Below are 21,757 nucleotides of genomic sequence, written 5' to 3'. Positions count from 1 at the left end.
ACGAATACAATGAAGTGACATTACTACATTAAACGACTATATATAATGTTAAATATAATATATAATGCAATGGGGGAATATGAAGGACTATCCAATTGCATACAGAGTCATTTGAATTATGCTCATATATCACGCCTCTTTGGTCTGACTGGTTGAAGGTAGGGCTGTAACGATTTGACCAAAAATAAAAACCTCGATTAATTGAACATTTTACCTCGATTACGATTAATGAACGATTATTTTTCTTTCTTTTTTTCTTTTTTTGCCCTCATAAGGTTTTTGAGTAAGTTCCTGATAAGGTTTGTACTGTAAATATTTTCTACTAATAAAGGTGGAATTTTTTTTCTAATGAAAAAGTGTATTTCTTTGTGATTTTAAAATACTTGAAGGAAATGGTTCTCTTTCAGCAGTTATTGTCTATGGGGCAGATTTCTGCTTGTTGTACATCATATACAGATACATTAACACAGTAGGCCTACATTACATTTATTTGAATGCATTAATGAGAGAGTGATTGTGTGTGAATTACTCTTACCGTCTCTATTCATTATGAAGCTGTGGTTTGTAGTTACTTCAAAGGTATTAAAATCTATGCCTATAACGGTTGAGTTTCTAAGCTACTTTAGTGACTTTACTTTAGTCACAGGACAACGTTGACAAAGCGCGCGATCTTCGCGTGATGTGCGAGCTTCTGTCTGACTGTTCGTTTGTCACAATATATCAGGCATTAGTTCAACATAATACACATCTGATGGTGGAAAACTGGCAGGGCTTAAACCACATACAAATGACAAGCTTTGTGAGGACGCAGGTGATAGAGGTCTGCCTTCAGGGCGCGCGCGTTGTCAGAGACGTGACACGGCTCGGCTCTCTGTGTCACAGAAAAAAGCTGAGCCCTGAACGGATACATTGTCCGTATTGTTGTTTTTGAATAGTGCACAATTGCTTTAAATGTTGAAACTGACAAGCCTTTAAACGCATGTACTTGACAAACTTTATGAGCACGAAAGTGAAAGCGATCTGGATTCGGGGCTTGCGCTCGCCGTCTGTGTGTGTGTGTGTGTGTCAGCGTGTAGGCTATAAGAACAGCAATTAACTGACCTGTATAAACTGTGTAAAACATGCAGTTACTATAGTGATTCTGAGCATCTATAAGCACAGATAACCGCTCCTGCATCTCTCTGTGTGCCTGCAAACTGCACTTGATGTGACTGACGGGGCGGAGTCACGTGAAAACCGAAATAATGGTTTACTTCGGTTATTTTTCGATTAATCGTACAGCCCTAGTTGAAGGACTATCCAATTGCGTACAGAGTCATTTAATTTATGCTCGTTTATCACTGTAGAAAACACAAAGCAGAATCCCAAGACCAATGTTCTATCTTAAATTGAGCTTGGTCTGGTGATAGCCCGACAAGTGATTTGTATCAAATCGTGAGTATATCGTAAACGTAAATCGCTACACCCTTAATGAAAACATACAGTAACTTTCAAAACTAAGATTCTCCAGTCCAAAAAAACCTTTTGGACTAAATTCAACTATTGAAATGAATGTACAAAAAAGCTTTCACAGAACCACCCACATTTGCATGTTCATGGCACCTATTTAGCATTCAAAAACATGAGGACAGATTTATTATATGACAAAAGCTATGTGGACACCCCATTTAATTAACTCACTAAAATATATTAATATAAAATAATTAATAGTACAATTATAAATAATTAAAATATTATAATAAATAAAATATATTCTATTTTTATAAACCAAAATAAATACGTTTTGACCTCTTTCATTTAGAGACTGCCTGAAGACGTGCGCCCATAAACCAAACCAAAAACATACAGCCACATTCACTCAGTTAAATTTATCTTGCTCAATCAATGATTCTTGCATACTGCAAATGCCTCCGATGCAAAACTCAATAGATTGTGTGACGTCAAGTTTATATCTTAATTTGTACCCCCACTGACTGATCAATACGGCCTCTATACGAGCGATAAACACATAATCGGCCTACATGGGAAGGTCACACAAGCAGGGCACAAACACAACACTCGTAATTAACACTGGCCTGGGGTTATAACGCTCTACGAATGTGAGGCGAGAGACAGAGAGAGAGAGAGACAGAGACACAGAGAGAGAGAAGAAAAAGGGCATTCATTCACTGGTGCATGCAACATCGATCTGTGTGTTTGTTTGCAAATGCGGCAATCATTTAAATGCAGAATAACAACTAAATTAGAGGAAAAATCGCTAGCAACAAGTGAGTGAACGTGGGTGTCGGTGACATAAAACGACGAATGCGGCAGAGGCAGCTACACAGCTGCATGATATAGAGAGCTTGGCCTTGTCGCAATCAGCTTCCGAAAGTTTGCAGCCTTGCCCTGCATTTAGCCTTTTTCTCATGATCTTGCATCAGCTCTCCCACATTGATTAGCTTTTTGAAAAGCACAATAATAAGTGAATTAGAGCTGAAGGAGCTGGCAGGAGGGAAGAGATTTCCTGTCACAGAGATGGCTTGTGTTGGCGAGGGGACACAAATATGAAAGTAAATAAACAGGCTGGTGGGAGGGGGGGGGGGTTACGGCGTGATGCAACTGGCGGAAAGCGCTGAGCCCAGATCTCCTTGGACGGCTGGGCGGTGGGTGCATGGCGGTGAAAACGGGGACGAGTTTACATGCATTTCTCTCACACCCTTAAGACATCAAAGCTTTTTGAAGAACCAAAGCTGAGTCATCATCGCAGTGCAGCGCATTTCATATTCATAAAGCTCTCTGTGCTCACACGAGCAAGCATGTACACACGACCACAAAGAGGTGTAGAGGCCAGTATAATTTGTTTATTCATCCTCAATTAATAAACGCTCTTATTGTACACAATTCATCAGTACATGATAGAACAAAAAAAAAAAAATTCTGCTGATGTAACCAAGGCTGTGTGGACAGGGAAAAACAAGAAAGTTCTGCTAGCCGCCATATTAATAAGGTGGTGTGGATAGATGTCAGTGCGTTGCTATGTGGTTGCTAGGGTGTTCCGAGTGGCTGGCAGAATTCAGAAGAAAGTATCTATGCTAACTAAATTAAAAAAAGTTACAAAAGTGCTTCTGAAATGACTGAGGGTGCTCTAGTAAAGTGCAGATGTAGGCTAAGCTACAGCTCCACCATAGCAGTGTACAGTGAGACATTTCACGCGGTCATGAACTGCATTGTTTTATAATGTTTCATGGGGTGCAATTATTGAATCCAGCATTTATATGTAGATGTCGCTTCCGAAATTTTGCAGCATGCAACTGGCCGCCGGTCCTCTTAGCAGCATGAAAAACAATAGTTTTATTCAACGGATTATATTTATAGGCTGTAGCCTCGAAAGCAAGCCAAGACCGCTCCCTTTACAATCACTAAAATTGCTGTTCATCCCGATCTCACAAACTTCCGTTATAATCAATGAACCTGCCAACAATGCACAATAAATCTCTTACTTGCATCGTTTCTACAATTAGTTTGTTAATGAGAGGTTTCGCAAGCCTGCATAACTCAGCTCTGTATAAAAACTCACGTTTTGAGCGGTGAGTTGAATCTGACTAACTTAAACACTGATTGGCCATTGCGTTCAAGAGATCAACAACTATGTCTGTGATTGGATGCATTGCTCACCGCTGCAAAACACGTTGTAGAAAGATACATTTGATGTTCTCCAGAGCGCAAACACAAATATGCACTGAAGCATTTTCCAAATCTGTTTTGCCAATATATTATTACAGTATCAACTGAGGGTGCGCTTGCTTGCTTGCTCTAACACCCCCGTAGAACCGGGCCTGAATCAAACTGACATTGATCAAATCAAGTACCGAATCTACAAATTACAAATGCAATTTCAAGTTGTTATTATAGAGTAATGTGCATTTTGGGAGGTATTTTATGGTGAAGCAAACAGAAGACTGACCATTGTGCTGTTCTGTCTGTGGATAAGTGTGTGTGACTGTGTTTCAATAAATTACATTTCCACTGTTGCACAAGGGTGATGCCACATAAAACCAGGTAACATCCCCCTCCTCTTATCAACCCCGTACAGAGTCTGACACCTGGCCCACACGCACACACATACGCAAGCACACACAGACCACCGACTCCCTCCAACCCTTCCCCTATGATTGACTACCTCCTCTGATAGAGCCCACACTTATCTAAACAGCATTTGCATATTTGTGTAATTATTTCCTAGGGTTAATTAGCTCCTGCGAAACAATATGCCCATAGAGACCAGCTCCTGGTGACAGGTTCACCCTCTCTCTCTCTCGCTGTCAGCCCTCATCTCATCCATGCATGTGCAAGACCTGGAAGACTCCCAGAGTAAGCAGACCTGTTGCTCATGTCTCAGTGTTTCTGTGTATGTAGTGTATGGACATTAACTTTTCTTTATTAAAAAGAAGCGTGTAATTCCTGCGTTGCTAACGTCAACAAATACAATTGCAAAAATAAATGACAAGAGCCCCAAAATCTCGTCTCTCATTGGGTGGACAAACTTAAAGTCAACCTATGAATGCCTTACTTATAGATGACTGCTCATATTAAGCAATTTTTATATTTAAAAAAAATATATTTCAGCTTTACAATGTTTATAAGAAATAATTGTATTTTTATTAATTAATTGTGATGTAATTGGTTGCCACTTCATTTTCATTTATCTAATTTATTTTTCAATTAACTTAAATACTGCAGTGTGACAAATGAAAAAGTATCTAGTATCTCAATTAACATAATAAAAAACATGCAAAAAAAAAAAAAAAGACCTAACTGCGGTTGAAAACCGTTAAAGATGAAATACAGCATGTCACACTGTACACTTCTGTTACACTGCAGGACTTTTCAAGCCGTTAAAATATTTTAACACATTGTTTCCAACAGCCGCCTTCATGTTAGTTTCCAGACAAATCCATATACTTTTTTTATGCTTATTTAAAGTTGAAAATCTCTCTGTTATGCAGAGGAATTACAGTTCAAAATTAACATTGAAGTAGATCCACATGAACATTCAATGTTTTTACTGGCTGTTTGGAACCGAATGCTAACATACCACTGTACTTAATAGTATGTATACTGTACATTGTATGCAATTTTCCATATGCAAACAATATCCTGAATTACTATAGTGCCAAATTTTGCTCCCACCATGCAATGAGCTCATTTTGACCTTCTACATACGGTGTGACGAGTTAAAAAGGTAATTATAATAATAATAATAATCATTTATATTTCACTTCTCACAAACAGAAGTAACGTCCGCCACAATTTTTGTATAGTACTTTTTGACATTTTTAAGTAATATATAATTTAAGACAATCTTTTTTTTATCCCGTTTCTTCATGTATTTCTCATTTTAATGTTTTTCTATATCATTGGAGGAGGACTCTGGCCCTTAAAGGGGCAGTAAGCAATTTCTGAGAAACGTTGTTCAAAGTGGATTGGACTGAGCACCACAACACACATATAGCCAATCAGCAGTAGGGGGCGTATACATTCATGATAGGGGGAGGAGAGAGTGTGGAGCAATAGGGAGTTTTGCTGTTTTACAGAATCAAGATATGCTGTTGTTGTAATGTTAGCTATAGTAACAGGACAGTTTTGAGTGCCGTTGTTTGTCTGGAGCTGTTGTGCTGCTGGCAACTAACAACAAACTCTTGCTTGTATACTCGTGTTCTGTAGATTCATTTTTGTTTGTTCGTTTAATATCTTCGCTTTATTTTTTGTGAAGCATTATTTTGCTTCGCTTCAGCTATGATGAAGAGACATCCACTCTTGCATTGCATATTTGTGCATTGTGGGGGCGGAGCAATGAAGGGAGGGGCGTGTTTGTTTAGGTTGATTTCAAATATCAACCATGTTTCTCAGAAATCACTTTAAATGGAGATCTTCTGTTATAATAGCACACTCTTCAGGCACTTTTCCACCGTCGGGCCAAACCGCTTTCTTTGCTTAACCGTTCCATTCGGTGCCAATCAGGTAGCCTACCGTGCCGATAATTCCAGGCCCAGAACGGTTTGTAACCGTGCTGTACAAGGCTCAAGCAGAAATACAACTGGAACCATTGCTTACTTTTCTTAGAACCGTTTGACCCGGCAGTGGAAAAGCAGCTTTTGAGTATCTTTCTCTTGCTTTCTTTTCTTCTCAATACAGCACACTTTAATTACATTGATTTTTTTTTATACGCTCTCCTCGGAGATGCTCCACACTATCTGAGCAATGTAATATGGAGGTGTCCCACACACTGCAAACCCCTTGAATTGGCACATGGGATGTGAGCACAGCATCTGTGAGAGATTCTCACTTTTTCTGTAGTATGACAGAATCTTTCTACACATCTTTCTCTCCCTCACTTTCATTTTCAGCAATTAGAAGGAATTTAGAAAAAAGGAATTCAATGAAGATTCAAAACTGAGCGTCCTGTAACTCCAGACCTATTAGACTCACTCCATGTAAAACAAATTCTTCATTTGTACTTTACACCTGTCAATCCACGTTGACTCTATAGAACACAACTACAAAAACCCTGGAATGAATAGGTAAGGCAGAACAATGGCACTTTGCCTAAAATTAATTTATAACACCAGGTTCGAAGCGATGATGCAGAAACAACTTTATACTATTACTATAAAAGCAACATGTATCAATGCACTATGGACATGATGCAGACATAAAGGATTTTAGAGCAGTGTAGTATCCCAATCCTGGTCCTGTGGTATTGCAAACACTGTACATTTTGTACGTCTCACTAATCAAACACAGGGTTTGGAAACAATAATAATAATAAAATTAATAAATATAATATTTAATTAAATACATCTGATCTACAGTTGCAAATTAGTTAAGTGATATATAAGCTATATAATATCAATAATGAGTGAGAAAAAATACATTATAACATTTTTTTTATACAAACATAATTTTAGAATCAGGGCCGAAAAATTATTACACTATTGGGTAACACTTTGAGTTTAGGGTTCAATTCTCACTATTAACTAGTTGCTTATTAGCATGCATACTTATTAGTATATTTATTAGTACTTACTAGGATCAGATGTTTATTAGTACTTATAAAGCATATTAACACTTTATTCTGCATGACCATATTCTACCTTCCTTAATCCTACCCAATACCTAAACGCTACAAAACCTACCTTACTATTAATTAGCAGTAATTAGGAGTTTATTGAGGCAAAAGCCGTAGTTAATAGTGATAATTGGAGTGATTCAGTTGTCACAATACCAACACTAGTGAAATTTCATGAATCCCGATTTGCATTTTCATCTTGCAATATTTCCAAATTCATTTAAAACAATGCAATGTATTCTTCAAGTATTTCCAAACTAAGCAAAAAGAGCTTGAAAGACCATGAAAATAAGATTTCGGTTTGGTCCAACACCTTGAATCGGACTCAGCCCTCTTCTGGTCTTGGTCTCAAATGAGCTGGTCTCAACTACACCACTGCTAGCTACAAATAGCCACCAATTTAACTTGATGCTAAATTCATATTTAGCTGCCTTTTTGCAGGTCCACAGATCACCTTAAAAAGCTCATCCAAACAGTCAGAATTAACCGTGCTAAATCTTTCTAGAAACACAGTCCCTTCAGCACATTTCAATGACCAGTGGTACCTCTTCAGCATGGCCGGGGATTATTTTCATTTAGTTAAACGATTAAACCTTAAACAATCCAAGGAGGTAATTGCGTGTTTTGTATTATCACTGGAGCCATTAGAATGTGGACCTACTTTCCAGGTGTTTGCCGAGATTCACATTAAGTGCCTCAAACGTCCGTTAGCCTGTCGCTAGCTCCACATGGTTAGCGTTTACAGAGACCGCGGACTGATAGTAAGAAATAGGAGTCTGGGAAAGCCGATAATGCTGAGGGATTTGAAAGTTGGCAGTGTGAGTGCTGGGTTTGTATACTCGGATAAGGCTGAGACTGGGTTTCATGGCGGCGCGTGGACTTCCTGATAGCGCCGCTACCATGCATGGAACACTAGACGCCTTGGGCTGGCAAAACGAGCACTGGCACTCACTTCCTGCAGATTTGCCGTCCACACCTGGCCAGTTCCAGACAAGGTGCTCCTTCAGAAAAGAGTGTGACCGCGGCGAGAGCCCTCATATCTAACGGAGGGGAAAGGGGGAAGAGAACATGAACCAAGGAGATGACTTGAAAATCACAAGTAATTAACGACTAGCAAGACCACCGAAAGCCAGTAAGATGACAAACGAGGCCAACGGGGAAGATGTGGGCAGAATATCAACATGCTTAGGGAAAACAGGAAATTAAAAAGACATGGGGGGGGGGGGTGGTTACAGACCCCCTAAGAGGGTTCTTAAAGAAAGGAGGTGGAGGTATGGTGCTGATAAACACGAGACTGTACTGTCACAGCGCTGTGACCTTGTTAGCATGGAGCTAATCTCAACAAAATTTGCCAGTGCATTGTTTCAAATCAATATCTCATTAACAAACTACAAAGGCCTAGGCAAAAGACAGCTCTTGGCTGCATGTGGGCAGAAAGGTCATCTCTGTGACATCTCAACCTGTCTCACTCAAAGCCTGTGATTGTCAGATTAAATTACTGCCTCGCTTTAATTGATGTTAGGGGGAAGAAGGCACAGACAGTGGTTCGTGTGTCGTTTGGTTGTGAAGGCCTGCTGTGAAGGCCCTTGGTTTGGCTTCTGACAGCAGATTGGATGTGTTTCTTGGTTGACCTAACGGGAAGATTGGGAGCAGACATCTGAGCGGAGCTACAGCGGGATTCGCCCCGAGAGCGGTTACAATGCACGGCTTCAGAGAGAGGAGATCTCAGACGGTGGCAAGGGTTGACAAGCAGTTCATATGCAAAAATAACAGAGGACAACACGTACATGCAGGCACACGGAGACAGCTGCCTCAGACACACAATTCACATTCTCTCTCTCTCTCTCTCTCTCTCTCTCTCTCTCTCTCTCTCTCTCTCTCTCTCTCTATCTCTCTGTCTGTATATGTATGTACAAACTCACACACTTGAATCATCTTTGCCAATATTTGTTTAGTTGTATTTTTTTTCTAGGTTTCATAATATGCTAAATCACTCTGTAATTTGTAAAACATAAACAGGGGTCTATATGAATCATATGTTACCAGGTTCCAAAACTAACGCCCTACACGTGCCAAATGTGAGTAAATAAAAGGTTTCTGCAAGTAGGCACTATTACGGTTTATAAATGGTTTAAGTTATGCAAGCGAACAAAATTAAATACACACTAACTGTCTACTACTAAAGAAAACAACTGTCACAACTTGCGCATAATCGAACAATCTTACTCAAACATTTACCATGCAAAGTTCATGCTTATCTAGGATGCTTTATTTATTTATACTCTATATATGATGACAATGCTTTGCATTAAGCCTGTGTTTTTTTATATATATAAAAAACACTTGTGCTAACAGATGTCCCAGCGTATAAGTCAGTGGAGCTCAAAATAAATAAATACACTCACGCAATACAGCAGACGAACCTCGTAAAGAACCTCATAACCTGTGATTCTGACCTCTGCTGCGGTCATATCACCAGTTCAGAAGTTTAATTAAGGCACGTCCGGTCACCACGCTTGTGTTGGCAATGTGGGTTATGTGCAAGGTCTTCAAGGCCAAAGTTCACATACACACAGAGGACCTCCAGAAATGTCCCTGAACTACGGGAACACTGACTGAGGCAGATACAACCCGAGCCAGAATACAAGTCTCTTGACATCTCTGAATCGGCGGGGCCATATCTAATGGACATGTAGGTTAGGGATGTACTGTACGAGCCAGGCATTGGGAAACAGTACATCTCCAAAACACGGATTCCTCTCGTCCCCGGGGGAACAGGAGAGAGAAGACGAGGGATAAATAATGGATGTCGTTCTTGTGGAGACGAAGGACGCAGTAGAGGTACACAAAGTAGGAACACCAGTAGTAACCCCATGAACTGATGCTTGTATCCCATCAATGCCCCAACGGTGACACCTTTATATGATTCTGGAGCACCTTTTAGGGACAACATGCTCTCATTCATAATCATATGCAAGGTGTATAACATATATTGTGTACTGTGGAATGTTAGAGAGGTATTTCTTTTGCATACTACTAAAAGTTGTAGTTGGTCACACAAAAATGTGTTCAAATCACAATGGGTCTCCTTCACTAACTATGCGTGGACAAATTTGTGCACAAAACACAGTGTACGGTGTACAAACACAATGTTAAAGTCTACCTGTTTATTTATTTGAAAAACGGTAACGTTAAAGATTAACTAATGCTGAACAGTGTTGTTCATGGTTAGTTCATGTTAACTAATGTTAACTAATACAAACTTATTGTAAAGTGTTACCATTTATTATTATACTTAGGCTGCTTGAAAAGCCCTTATGTGGATATATTTGACTATATAGTATGTTAATTATCAGGCATGTGCTCCCTCAAAGAACAATCTCGTGTAAAAAAAAACAAAAAAAAACACATGAGCAGAGCAAATTTTTGTGTAAACTGCACGTAAAAATGTTGCATGAATGAGTTACACAGTTATGCTAGCGTTTCATGAACAAGGCCCAATGTGTTGTGCTGGATTACGTCAACCCAGAACATTTCAATCACAACTATAAAGGCCATCCTTTTATTTTCCAGCATTATTTGCCAGCTAACAGATCCAACACTTAAATGTTACTGCCTAGGAAATCATTTCACGGTAAATGCAACAAGAGGCAGAACTGTGTTGCAAAACAATGTAAAGCAGAGGCCTAGTGTCAATGGATGTTTTATTTTTCTCGTGTTAGGTCATAGCGTACATGGTGTATGAAAGCGATGGCGTTCTTGAACGTTCAATAAACTCATGCCATCTCCACAAGGATCTGACACTTAAAGTTCTGCAGGCACTTAAGAAAAGAATAAACGGAGAGATAGAAAGAGCAAGAAATGAAAAGAAAAACACCTCCCACAAGCTGCTGCGTCTGAATGTTTGACGAAGTGCTCTCCCTTTCTCTCGCGCCCGGAACGTTTTACAAAAAAAAGCAACAATAAGAAATGTGAGGGGGGAAAAAAAAGTGTTAGGAGAAGGATTCTAGTCATTTACAAAAATAAGTGGTGCTTTAGAGAAAGGCTGAGCGCACTGGGCTTTTTGTCCACTTGCTCTTTTCCCCTTGGGGCTGGGGCCCTAAGCCGGGACCGCTCAGGCCTGAATGAAATCTTTGGAAGCTTCTTAAGCTCTGAATGTGGGTTTTGTTCTTGCTATTCCTCCGCTTGGCTGACAGAAAATAGGTAACTGGATTAGGCCTCAAATTCAGAGTAAAGTGAACTCCCAAAAAAACTTTGTATGCCACCCCCACTATTTCGGCCCCCCGGTTCTCATGTCCACCCCTCTTTTTCGGCGTCAGCAGACGTGGGCCGCTGGGGCTGTGATCTGTAAGATCGCGGGGAGATTAGGCAGGGTTGGGGGCTCGCAACCCGAGGGGTGCTAAAAAGTTAGAGTGCTAAAGGCAGTTAAGGGCTCCTTAATGGGGGTAAGGAAGTGTATTAATCAACTCAGCGCTACCAAAGCCTGGAGCTGCAGGGCTCGGCCGGAGCGACGTGCAGGTGGTCTAGTGCTCTACGGGGAGTCAAGGAGGGGAGGAGAGGAGGTTCAGTCGCGTACAATGCCACTATAAAAGATTAAAAACTTTAGGAGAATGGGACTCGCTGTGACCCGCCTCCTACTCTAGGGCCTGAGAGGATGGGTGGAGAGGAGGAGAAAACACACACAAATATAGACGCGCACACACGCTGATGTACCTGGACATCAGTGCAGTTACAGATTCATCAAAAAAACTGATTTGAGTAGACTTGCATAAAGCGATCTATAAGTACTGTAGTCTGATTGGACCAATGTCACAATGTACTACCAAATAATCTGCACAAGGGCTGCAGTGCTAGTTATCAAACATGTAAATGTGGGTGTATGATGCTTGTGTCACATTCGTCCAAACACGGAATCTTACTGAAAGAAAGCCAATGAATATACAATGAGTTACTTAAGCACATATTAAGGCTTACATTTAAAATAATTTAAATAGTCTACTTATTTTTTGTAGTTAGCGGCTTAACACATTCAGTTACTTTATAAGAGAAAAACACTATAAACACTTTACAATAAGGTTCCATTTGCTAACATCAGCATATGAATTAACAATGAAAAATTATTCTAAAGCGTTTTATTAATCTTAGTAAATGTTCATTTCATTATTAAGTTGTATTTGTTAATATTACTTGAGTTAAGATGAACTAATAATGAAAGGTATGTATTTTTATTAAACTAATGTAATTGTTTTTATTCACTAACTAATTAACTAAACAAATAAATTGCTCATTGTTAGTTAAAATGATGGTTAATAGTTACCAAAAACGTGTTTGTAATGTCAGATTGTGTCGAAGTACATTAATATTGGTTCAAGTCACTACAAGTCACAAGAAACAACATTATTATTATGGAAAACTTCTTAACAAAACTATCATTACATGTCTAGATGTTAAATGTGTTACATGTTAAATGTGTACCTTGAATGCAATGTAAGTCGCTTTGGATAAAAGCATCTGCCAAATGCATAAATGTAAATGTAATGTAAATGTAGATAAATGGATTTACATTAATGATCTGTAAAGCAATATTATACTAAATTATAATATAATATAATCTATACATTCAATTAAGAATTGCTATGTGATTGCTAAAAACTTTTTGAGAATCATTCTTGTGTCTAGAAAGTTCTTGGGTCTACGTATGTTTAATACTTAGGGGTAAGGGATTTGAAAAACATTAAAACAATACATATTATTAGAAACAGTAACAAGCAACACTAATAATGTTTGTAAATGTTATGAAAGTACTTCCAATGGAATGGAGGTCTTTCCAACATATCAATGTTTTTATGCAACTATAATCACTTAAGGACTATACACACAAACCCTTAACAAACATACATGATCTCAAAGTATACAAAGAAAATTAAATCAGAGCGCTGAATCATTACACTGCCATTCAGCCACTGACAAAGTGCTGCAGGATATTAGTTATATAAAAACTAAACAAGCCAGCAACACGCATAAACTAAAGCCTGAAATCATCTCAACAGAGCCCCTTAAATATTTTCCTGCAGTGGTTCAAAACAAAACAGCTTTTCCACCTTGCGTGCATTTCAACTTGGCAACAGTATTTCAATGTTCCCTACAGGAATTCACAAGCACACATATAAGTCAGAGAGACACAGTCATCAGCACACGTCCTTGTGCTGGCGCAGCTCGCTCCGGTCTGGAGCTGCATAATGCGTCCGAGTGGAAAGCAGGCAGACGTCAGAGTGCAGAATACTGCAAGGCCATCCGGCAGAACTGGACTAACAATCTCATACTGCTAGACTTGAGTTCAGGAGGAGCGAGAGAGAGAGAGAGAGAGAGAGAGAGATGCTAAGTCTTCTCATTATATGAATCCCAAACTATCCCAGCTGAAATATTTATTAAGACATTAATATGGGTTCTTCCCTTCCTCCTACTTAGGGTATTGCAGCTCCTATTGGAGACGTACACACACTTTTTCGCTATCATTTACTCATAAACACACATTGCCGCATGAAGATGTCAGCGTAGCCAGGCTCTTATAGATATTGACAGTGAGTTTTTTCCATTATACACAGCAGCCTGGAGAGCAACTTCCTCTATTCACCACACCAACACTGATGAAACGCCTCAGAAATGGACGAGGTGTTGAAATCTCAGATTCACACTCACTGATGGCTATTTCATAGATTTTTTTTCTCTGACTGTGTGTGCGCGTGTTAAAAAAAACAACAACTTCATCTGGGCAACACCACAGAATCCTGCCCTCAGTGAGAATTTATTAAGGGACGATAGGTGTCAGGGTTAGTTTATGGCAATAAAAAGAGAGTAATTAGGAGAATTTGTTTACAAAGAGAGGGAAAGTGAGAGGTATGACGGTTTTAAAGCTGACTTCATGCTAATAGTGCAGATAATTATACCTCAACGTGCCGTGTGTGTGTGAAGGTAGCCTCAGAAGTGTGTTGACAGCTCACACACCGCTACTGAGTCAACGACAGTAAATGACAGCACAAGGAGTGTGACGATATGTGACGTGGCCGTCAAATGGTGATAAAACAAAGCGCTAACTTTCAGGAGACAATTTTTCCAATTGATGCTTCCTTCTTTCATCTGGTTGCCTCATGGTTTTGGATGATAAATTATTTATTTCTTTGATTTAGCATTTACTATCTGTGGTGTGCATAGTGTACACTCAAAAATGTGTGTGTTTGAGAGATTGTGTATATATCTTCTGTGCATGCTAAGATGCCATGGAATTAAACTTTTAAAAGATATGAGGCTTGTAGTCTGTTCGCTTTAAGGTCATCTGTATGCTAGTGTAGTCAAAGTTGACATGAAATTAAAATTCATGCTCTCTATTTTCTAAATGCCTGTTATTGATCTCATTGCAAATATATTTTTTATGACCTCGTCATTTTTAAACAAAAATATACTAATATACAAAAATATAACTGTGCCGTTAAAAACATGAGATTTCATTCTGTTGACCCATGCCAGACTTTCCTAATGGTAACACTTTAGGGTTCAATTCTCGCTATTAACTAGTTGCTTATTAGCATGCATATTACTAGGATATTGGCTGTTTATTAGTACTTATAAAGCACATATTAATGCCTTATTCTGCATGACCATATTCTACATCCCTTAATCCTACCAATACTTAAACGCTACAAAAACTACCTTACTAACTAAAAATAAGCAGTAAATTAGGAGTTTATTGAGTCAAAAGTCATAGTTAATAAATCTTTACAGTTATTTAGTATGCTTAAAGAGCAACAACCACATCTCAAAATCAAAATCAACCATCCTACAATTTTTGTCTTTTTTTTTACACTCGGATGTGCATCAAAATATGGAAGAAAATATCTATTATACTTCAGTTTATCGCGACTTGAAATGTGGACAAAATTCACAATTCATATTTACAATGCAAGTTATTTCTCTTCTGGGAAAATGGAGAAGTTATATCGATGACTCATCCTGCACTACACAGATTTTAGTCCAATCAGATACCCTCTAGAATGAGATGCCCTCCCCCTATTGGTTCATGACTGAGAAAATAAAATAAAATGTAAAAAAGGACAAGCACATCGGTAGGCATTACATCAAGGGATGAAGAGTGCTCATCAGGCCATTTTTCTTGGTTTTTAAAAACAGAGAAAGCGAGATGAAAAATCTGGATGGTATTCAAACCCCTCCACAGCCTCCTGACCGCACATGTGTGGCCCACTCACTCAGCTGCCTAAAACCCCCTCTCACCCTCTATTTCACCCCATATTCCTTTCTCTCTCTCCATGCCCATCATCCTCCCTCAGCCACTCACTCGTATCGGGATGTGCTCCATCTCTCTTTCCTTCTGTGGGTTGCGATACTTCTCATAAAAGTCCTTCTTTTTCTTGCTCTCCCGCTCTTCCTTCCTCTCTCTCTTTTCAGCAGGCTCATCGGAGGCATCCGGGGACGGTTTCTTGGCTGGATCTGGAACCTTCTCCACCTCCAGAGAGTTCTCGTTGGGGTTCAGCACAATCACCCCGTAGCCCTCCTGAGAGACAAAACACATACAAATGAATAAACAAATAAACAGGCTCCAGTGCTCTTTCTGATTGTACTTGAGTTGCCAAAACAAACCGGCCCTTCATAATAAAGCAAGGTGTCCGGGGAGAGGCATGTATGCCAGCTCTGTGAGTCACGGCATTGTGTGGCATGCAGTAGAGGAGTGAACTATTGGGAGAGGGATTAGAGCGGCTCTCAATGCGAACGGAGGTCAGTGTTGCTTTCATGTGAGCTCAAATTCGGCTTCAGCTTCAGTTAGTGTGCTGACATTCAGCATTAAAAGGAATACTGCTACTGAGTTGCATTTAGAAAAAAAAATCCAGCTTTCCTAATTGATTGTGGAAAATATGAGGAGTTCTGTTATAATCTAACTGTACATATTATTCAAGTTAAAATTATAATCTTTTAGATGCATGTATAATTTAAATTCATCAAAAACTAAACATAACACTGAATAAAATCTACAGTGAATTTACACAAGTTTTAAATATGTCACAGAAACAACAAAATGAAATACCATACAATACATAAAAATAACAAACAAACATATTTAAAGCCTTTAATACTCAATGGTATCAGTGTCTCGGTGGTATTAAAAGTGTTTATTTGGAGAGAAGGCAGATATGATACAAGTCTGTCGCTTGTTTTATTGCCCAGCTCTAAATAAATGCACAATACACAGCCAAACGCCTGCAGAAGAGAATCACCAAAGCAAAGTTTCTCCCGGGTGGCTCAAAGTGAATTCTGATCCCCTGTGGATGAAAAATATGAATGGTGCTTACGAATACAACTTCTTTGACAATAAGAGGAACAAATGTAACTCATAGAATAAAAAAGAAGAATAATAGTATGTATTATGTATTATTTAAAAGTATAATTATCTAAAAAAACAACTTGTGCTAAAATATAAATAGTATTTTCTTTACACAGCACTGCACTTAATCCTACAACATTCATAATAAAACATATCTAATCAACACAATTTTGAAGGAATGAAACTGTGAAATATGGAAGCCATGAAGCAATGAAATATGGCATATGACAAACAATTTTTTTTTTCACCAACATAAGCGCTTCAAACTATTTGCATCAACAAAGAAACAAAGGTGTAATTTTCAAAACAGCTAATTAAAAATTAAGCTTCTGTCAATAGCAAACAATTATAATAATTTCACATGATGGACTGCAAAGCAAGCATTTTCACATCGAATCAATACAAACAAGCTCACGCCAGCACTTTACTAATATAACTAATAACTAATCCAAAAACACTAATATAAGATTATTATGTGCTCATTTACACTTTAAATACATTTTAAAAACATAATTTAATTTACAGTTAAATATTCAACAAATTGAAATGTATGCATATTAAACATTCAACACAAAATCCATGCGATCATTGAATTACAAAAATACAGCCAACGTAATTAATTTCTGCTTTGAACTGGTTTTCATTAAATAAATGCCTTCTTTTTTGTTTTCTTTTTTTATATACAAATTCAGTCAGACAGCCTGTGGTATGTAAAAGTAGAGGTGATGTTTATCAGTCTGAACTGCCCAGACATGGGGTTGAAATTTGTAGTAAGTTGTTTCTGTCTGGAAGGCTGGTGTCATTAAAGTGATGTCGGCCGGCTCTTAGTGTGGTGTTGTGGTGAGACTGTGTGGTGAGGGAGGCTGAGTGGAGCTCGGTGCCACTGCCCACTGGTGGCAGGTAGGATAAATGACCGAGAAAAAGAAAGAGCGCCTTGATAAGACAAACAAACTCTCTGTTGTCTATTCTTATCTTTTGTTTTTAAATAATAATGTCATTAAAGCGAATGTTATAGAATAGTTTGCATAAGTTGACTAGCCGGAGTTTAGCTTTGAACTTAGGTTCATGCAATGCCACTGATCTAATGTTTACCACATCAATAAATCATTGTCCAGCAATAAAGCATGATTTCAGCATTCTTCACCATTATTATAGAATCTAAAGTGCTCATTTACACCAACATTGTCCAAAATTAACACAGGGATGGGTCCCAGTCTATATTAGGTGGCTTTCACTACTATGTACTTACATAAAAAAAAAGAATAAGTATTGAAAAACACTTTTGCTGATATTGAGGTGGGATACGGGTAAAGTTAGGGACAGGTGTGGTGGTATGGGTAAGTTAAAGAGAAGGGTTAGGTGTAAGGGAAGGCACAACGGTGTAGTTATAAATGAATTACAGAAATTAATTACAGATGTAATTACATGCAGGTATTTTTAAAAATATAAATATAAAAATTATATAGGCTACACAATAAGTGCATTGTATCAAATTATTAATTAAAATGTTAGTACATTGTAGTTAAATACACCCAATATAAAGTGGGTCTCAGGGATGCTTATTAAAAATAACAACAACAAAATTACCCAACAACAGTAAAACAGATTAAATTATCTTAAAAGGGTTTGAATGCAGTCGGAACTCAGTTCAAGTAGTAAATTAATTAAAAAATGAAAGTGAAGAGAAAATACTACCATGTCTACTACTACTACTACTACTACTACTAATAATAATAATAATAATATAAACTATAATATAAATAATATAAAGTGGAATACATAAAATTAGCATTTAACAGTATTGAAATAAATTATATAAAATAACCAACGGCAATAATTACAATTACATACAAACATATGAATACAACCTGATGATGAATTATAGTCTTATGGCTCTTATAGTTACTGCATTTATGACCAGGGCTTTTCTGTTGTGTTTAGTATTCAAACTTCGTAATATTGTGCGCCCTGTTATCTGAAAGACTCTAGAGCCTCTCTTTCTCTGTTACGACGCATTTGCCGTATCCCGGACTCTTCCCATGCCCTCCTGCCCTGGCAAGCACCTCCTCGAGGGGCAAGTGGCGACAGGGTCTGGCCCCTGGGCCAGCGGTCAGCGCAGGTCAGCGCAGCCCCTCACTGGGGCTCAGACCCCCATAACCCGCCGCTGGACTGCCTCTTTAGTGCTCTTTTGTCCGGCTGTCTCAGACCGGCCGACTTCTTGCACATAACACAACAATGACTTGATCTCTCCGAGCTGTGAGTGACACTGCTGTGACATTCTAGAAAATTCCCCAGGTTTTTTGTGTCAGTGTTGTTTTAATTATATGACAAAACAGCTCACCTTTTAAGAAGCTGATTTAAGATGGGGTGAGGGAATGCATAGAGCTTGAGATTAAAGGACTGAGAGTGTTTCTACGCTGCCAAACAAACGGTACAAAGGATCCATCACCATGAAAACCTTCATGCCACAGCGTATTTGCACATGTACTGATACAAACACAAATCGGACTGTTCGGTTTGATCCGGTTAGGAGCGTAATTGATAAGTACAGCAATAATGCTGTGGCCCCCAAATCACCCCATCTCAAATAAACTCGATTTTAAGTCCGAATGGCTGAAATGAGATGTCGCTAATAATCCTACTCTCTGACGGACAGCCCGGTGTTTTATCTATTTGCGGCCCTTTGTTTGGCTTTGATGTGAGAGTGTCTCTCTTTTTTGTCTCTTTTCGGTCTCTGATGAACTAAAGCGTGTATTGCTTTGGGCTCGGCGGTGAGAATAACACTTGACGGATACAAAGCACGCTTGATAGCAGTAAGGAGAGAACGAACGTGTTTGTGGGTGTGTGAGATAAAAACGGCATGTGAAGGAGAATGCACTGTATGTATACATTTGCACAAGAGTCTATAAATACTTGGCAGAACAACACATATTTACAGTACATTCTACAACGAGAGCATGCTAACGTGGTAAAAATGCGTGCGTGTGCGATCAAAGCGGGAGGAGGTGAGCTCTCTGTGTTAAAAGCGGCGGACACACTCTCCATTACAGCGCGGCCTTGGCCTGGCCCCCTGTGTATGCGCGTCCTGTCCTCTGATTGGATGTCATCTATGGAAATGCCCACGGCTGAGGAGTACAGCCAATCGGAGAGGAAGAGGGATCAAGGACGCCGCATGATGATTGGCGGAGGGAACAGATGATCTGAGGAGGGTCGGCACATATTTACAAACACACAAAAAAAAAAAAACCTCAAACGGAGATGGGAATTGAAAAAATTTGATTACAAAAACTAAAAAATTACACCCTTAAGCATATCGAGCAAATGTAATAACAATAATAACATTTGCATAACCCTTACGAATACAGAAACGCACCGACATACGAGGCAAACCGACTGACCGGCAACAGCGTGCCGCTTTCTCTCCCTCCCTCATACTGTGAGAGGATCGGTGAGCGGCACTAGCGTGCAGGTCCGTGTTACAGTCTTTCATTACAGGCCGGTATGGTGTGCCCCCTCTAGGTGAATGTAAATCCAGGATACAGTATTATAAACCCGAGCCCTGTGAGGCTGAGATTGAGGCCTGCCTTTCAAGGCCACCTCTACTCCCCGCCCCACAGTTCTGGGTGACCTTGTCTGTCAGTGGCGCTACATGGGCTTCTTTTCTACCGTGCAAGAGGCCATTATCCTTTTCTCCAAGATACCACACACAAACCTCCTCTCTCTTTTTTTCTCTCCGTGAGATTAAGACTGCTTTCTCCCCCCAGTTCCTTTTGCTCCTCTATACAAATATACCCATCCCTGATTGGACGAGACAACACACACACAGCAATAGAGCTAGGCGGTAAGATGGTATATATTGTATGCTGTCAGCAGGAAGAGTTTTTGATGTACTGTTTATATAGCGGTATATATTTGCACAGCACAGACAATCTTAACATTATTTGAATACAAAATGGGACGCACCTCAAACAGGTTAAAGGGACAGTTCACCCAAACATAATTTACTCACCCTCAAGTTGTTCCAAACCTTTATAAATGTCTTTCTTCTGCTGAATACAAAAGATGATATTTTGAATGTTGGTAACCAGACAGTTGACGGTAGCAAATGACTTTCATAGCAGGAAAAAAAAAATACTACGGAAGTCGATGGCTACCGTCAACTGTCTGGTTAACAACGTTCTCATTTTTCATTTTTGGATGAACTACCCATTTAATAATAAAATGGGCATTTTAGATACCTAATTCTAAACTCTTTCGCTATGCAATATAACACCCCTTATTTAGCCTGATGTCGTCATACTCAGATTCTAGTCAGAATATGAGTCTGATACTGCTCCATTGGGCTGTGATTATGGGGGCGTGTTTCAATCGAACCAGGACAGACAATGCCTCTGCACAATTGGATACACCTACAACCAATCAGAGAAACGGAGTAAGTGACGTGTTGAGCAACGCATAGTTGTCAACAGAACTCAACTGCACGCACACTGGAAGTAGAAGAAGATAAGTGTAAACGATCTTTGCCGGTGTGGTAAAAAAGAATTTAAGGATACACAGAGTACTTATCAAGTCATCATTTTTGAGAGAAATAGTAAAGGTGAATACATATACAAACAAAAAATCTGTTTAGTAAACGAATTGAACCCAAGCGCTCGTTGGTGACGTGGATGATTACGTTACTGTTGATCATCTGTCCATCATCGGATAAAGCCCGCCCTGACAATTTGATTGATCTTAACAGCTCTGGTTCGAGCACAGTTGCTCCACAACGGATCAAGTCCAGACCGAACTTCCCGACCTCAAATGTTGATGCTAATTTGCTAATTGCAATTAATGCTAATTTCGGCTGGCATCCAGGCTACCCCTTATTAACAGTTCTTCCTCATCTTAATATTCAGGTAGTAAACACAGTGCAGCACTTCCAAGTTCTACGTCAGAACGGCGGCTCTGTATTGGCCGACGCTGTTCATGTGAGCATCACGACGCATGCGTGTGATGCTGATGCAGGAGCTGGCCAATTCAAAGCCGGTGTTCTGGCGTAGAACCCAGAAGCGCTGCACTGTGTTTACAACATAAGCCGTGTAGCAGACTGACATAGAAGGGAAGATATTGTTGAATAAAGTCATTATTTTTGTTTGTTCCTTGCGCACAAAAAGTATTCTCATCGCTTCATATCATTAAGGTTGAACCACTGAAGGTCACATGGACTATTTTAACAATTTTTACTACCTTTCTGGGCCTTGAAAGTGGTCGTT

General features: G+C 39.2%; 1 protein-coding gene across 4 annotated transcripts in view; it reads right to left on the bottom strand.

Moving 5' to 3' along the window:
• Positions 1-21,757, bottom strand: part of arb2a (ARB2 cotranscriptional regulator A) — a 227,044-nt gene that overhangs the window by 115,410 nt on the left and 89,877 nt on the right. For all 4 annotated transcript variants that reach the window (XM_079813949.1, XM_079813951.1, XM_079813948.1 and 1 more), the window contains exon 7: positions 15,462-15,677. In XM_079813949.1, coding sequence (XP_079670075.1) covers positions 15,462-15,677 — 216 coding nt within the window. The remainder of the gene's footprint in view (positions 1-15,461; positions 15,678-21,757) is intronic.

Source organism: Gobio gobio (assembly GCF_949357685.1).
Source record: "Gobio gobio genome assembly, chromosome: 4".
Taxonomy (NCBI): domain Eukaryota; kingdom Metazoa; phylum Chordata; class Actinopteri; order Cypriniformes; family Gobionidae; genus Gobio; species Gobio gobio.
The sequence above is the reverse complement of the archived record's forward strand: the minus strand, read 5'-3'. Positions and strand labels throughout refer to the sequence as shown.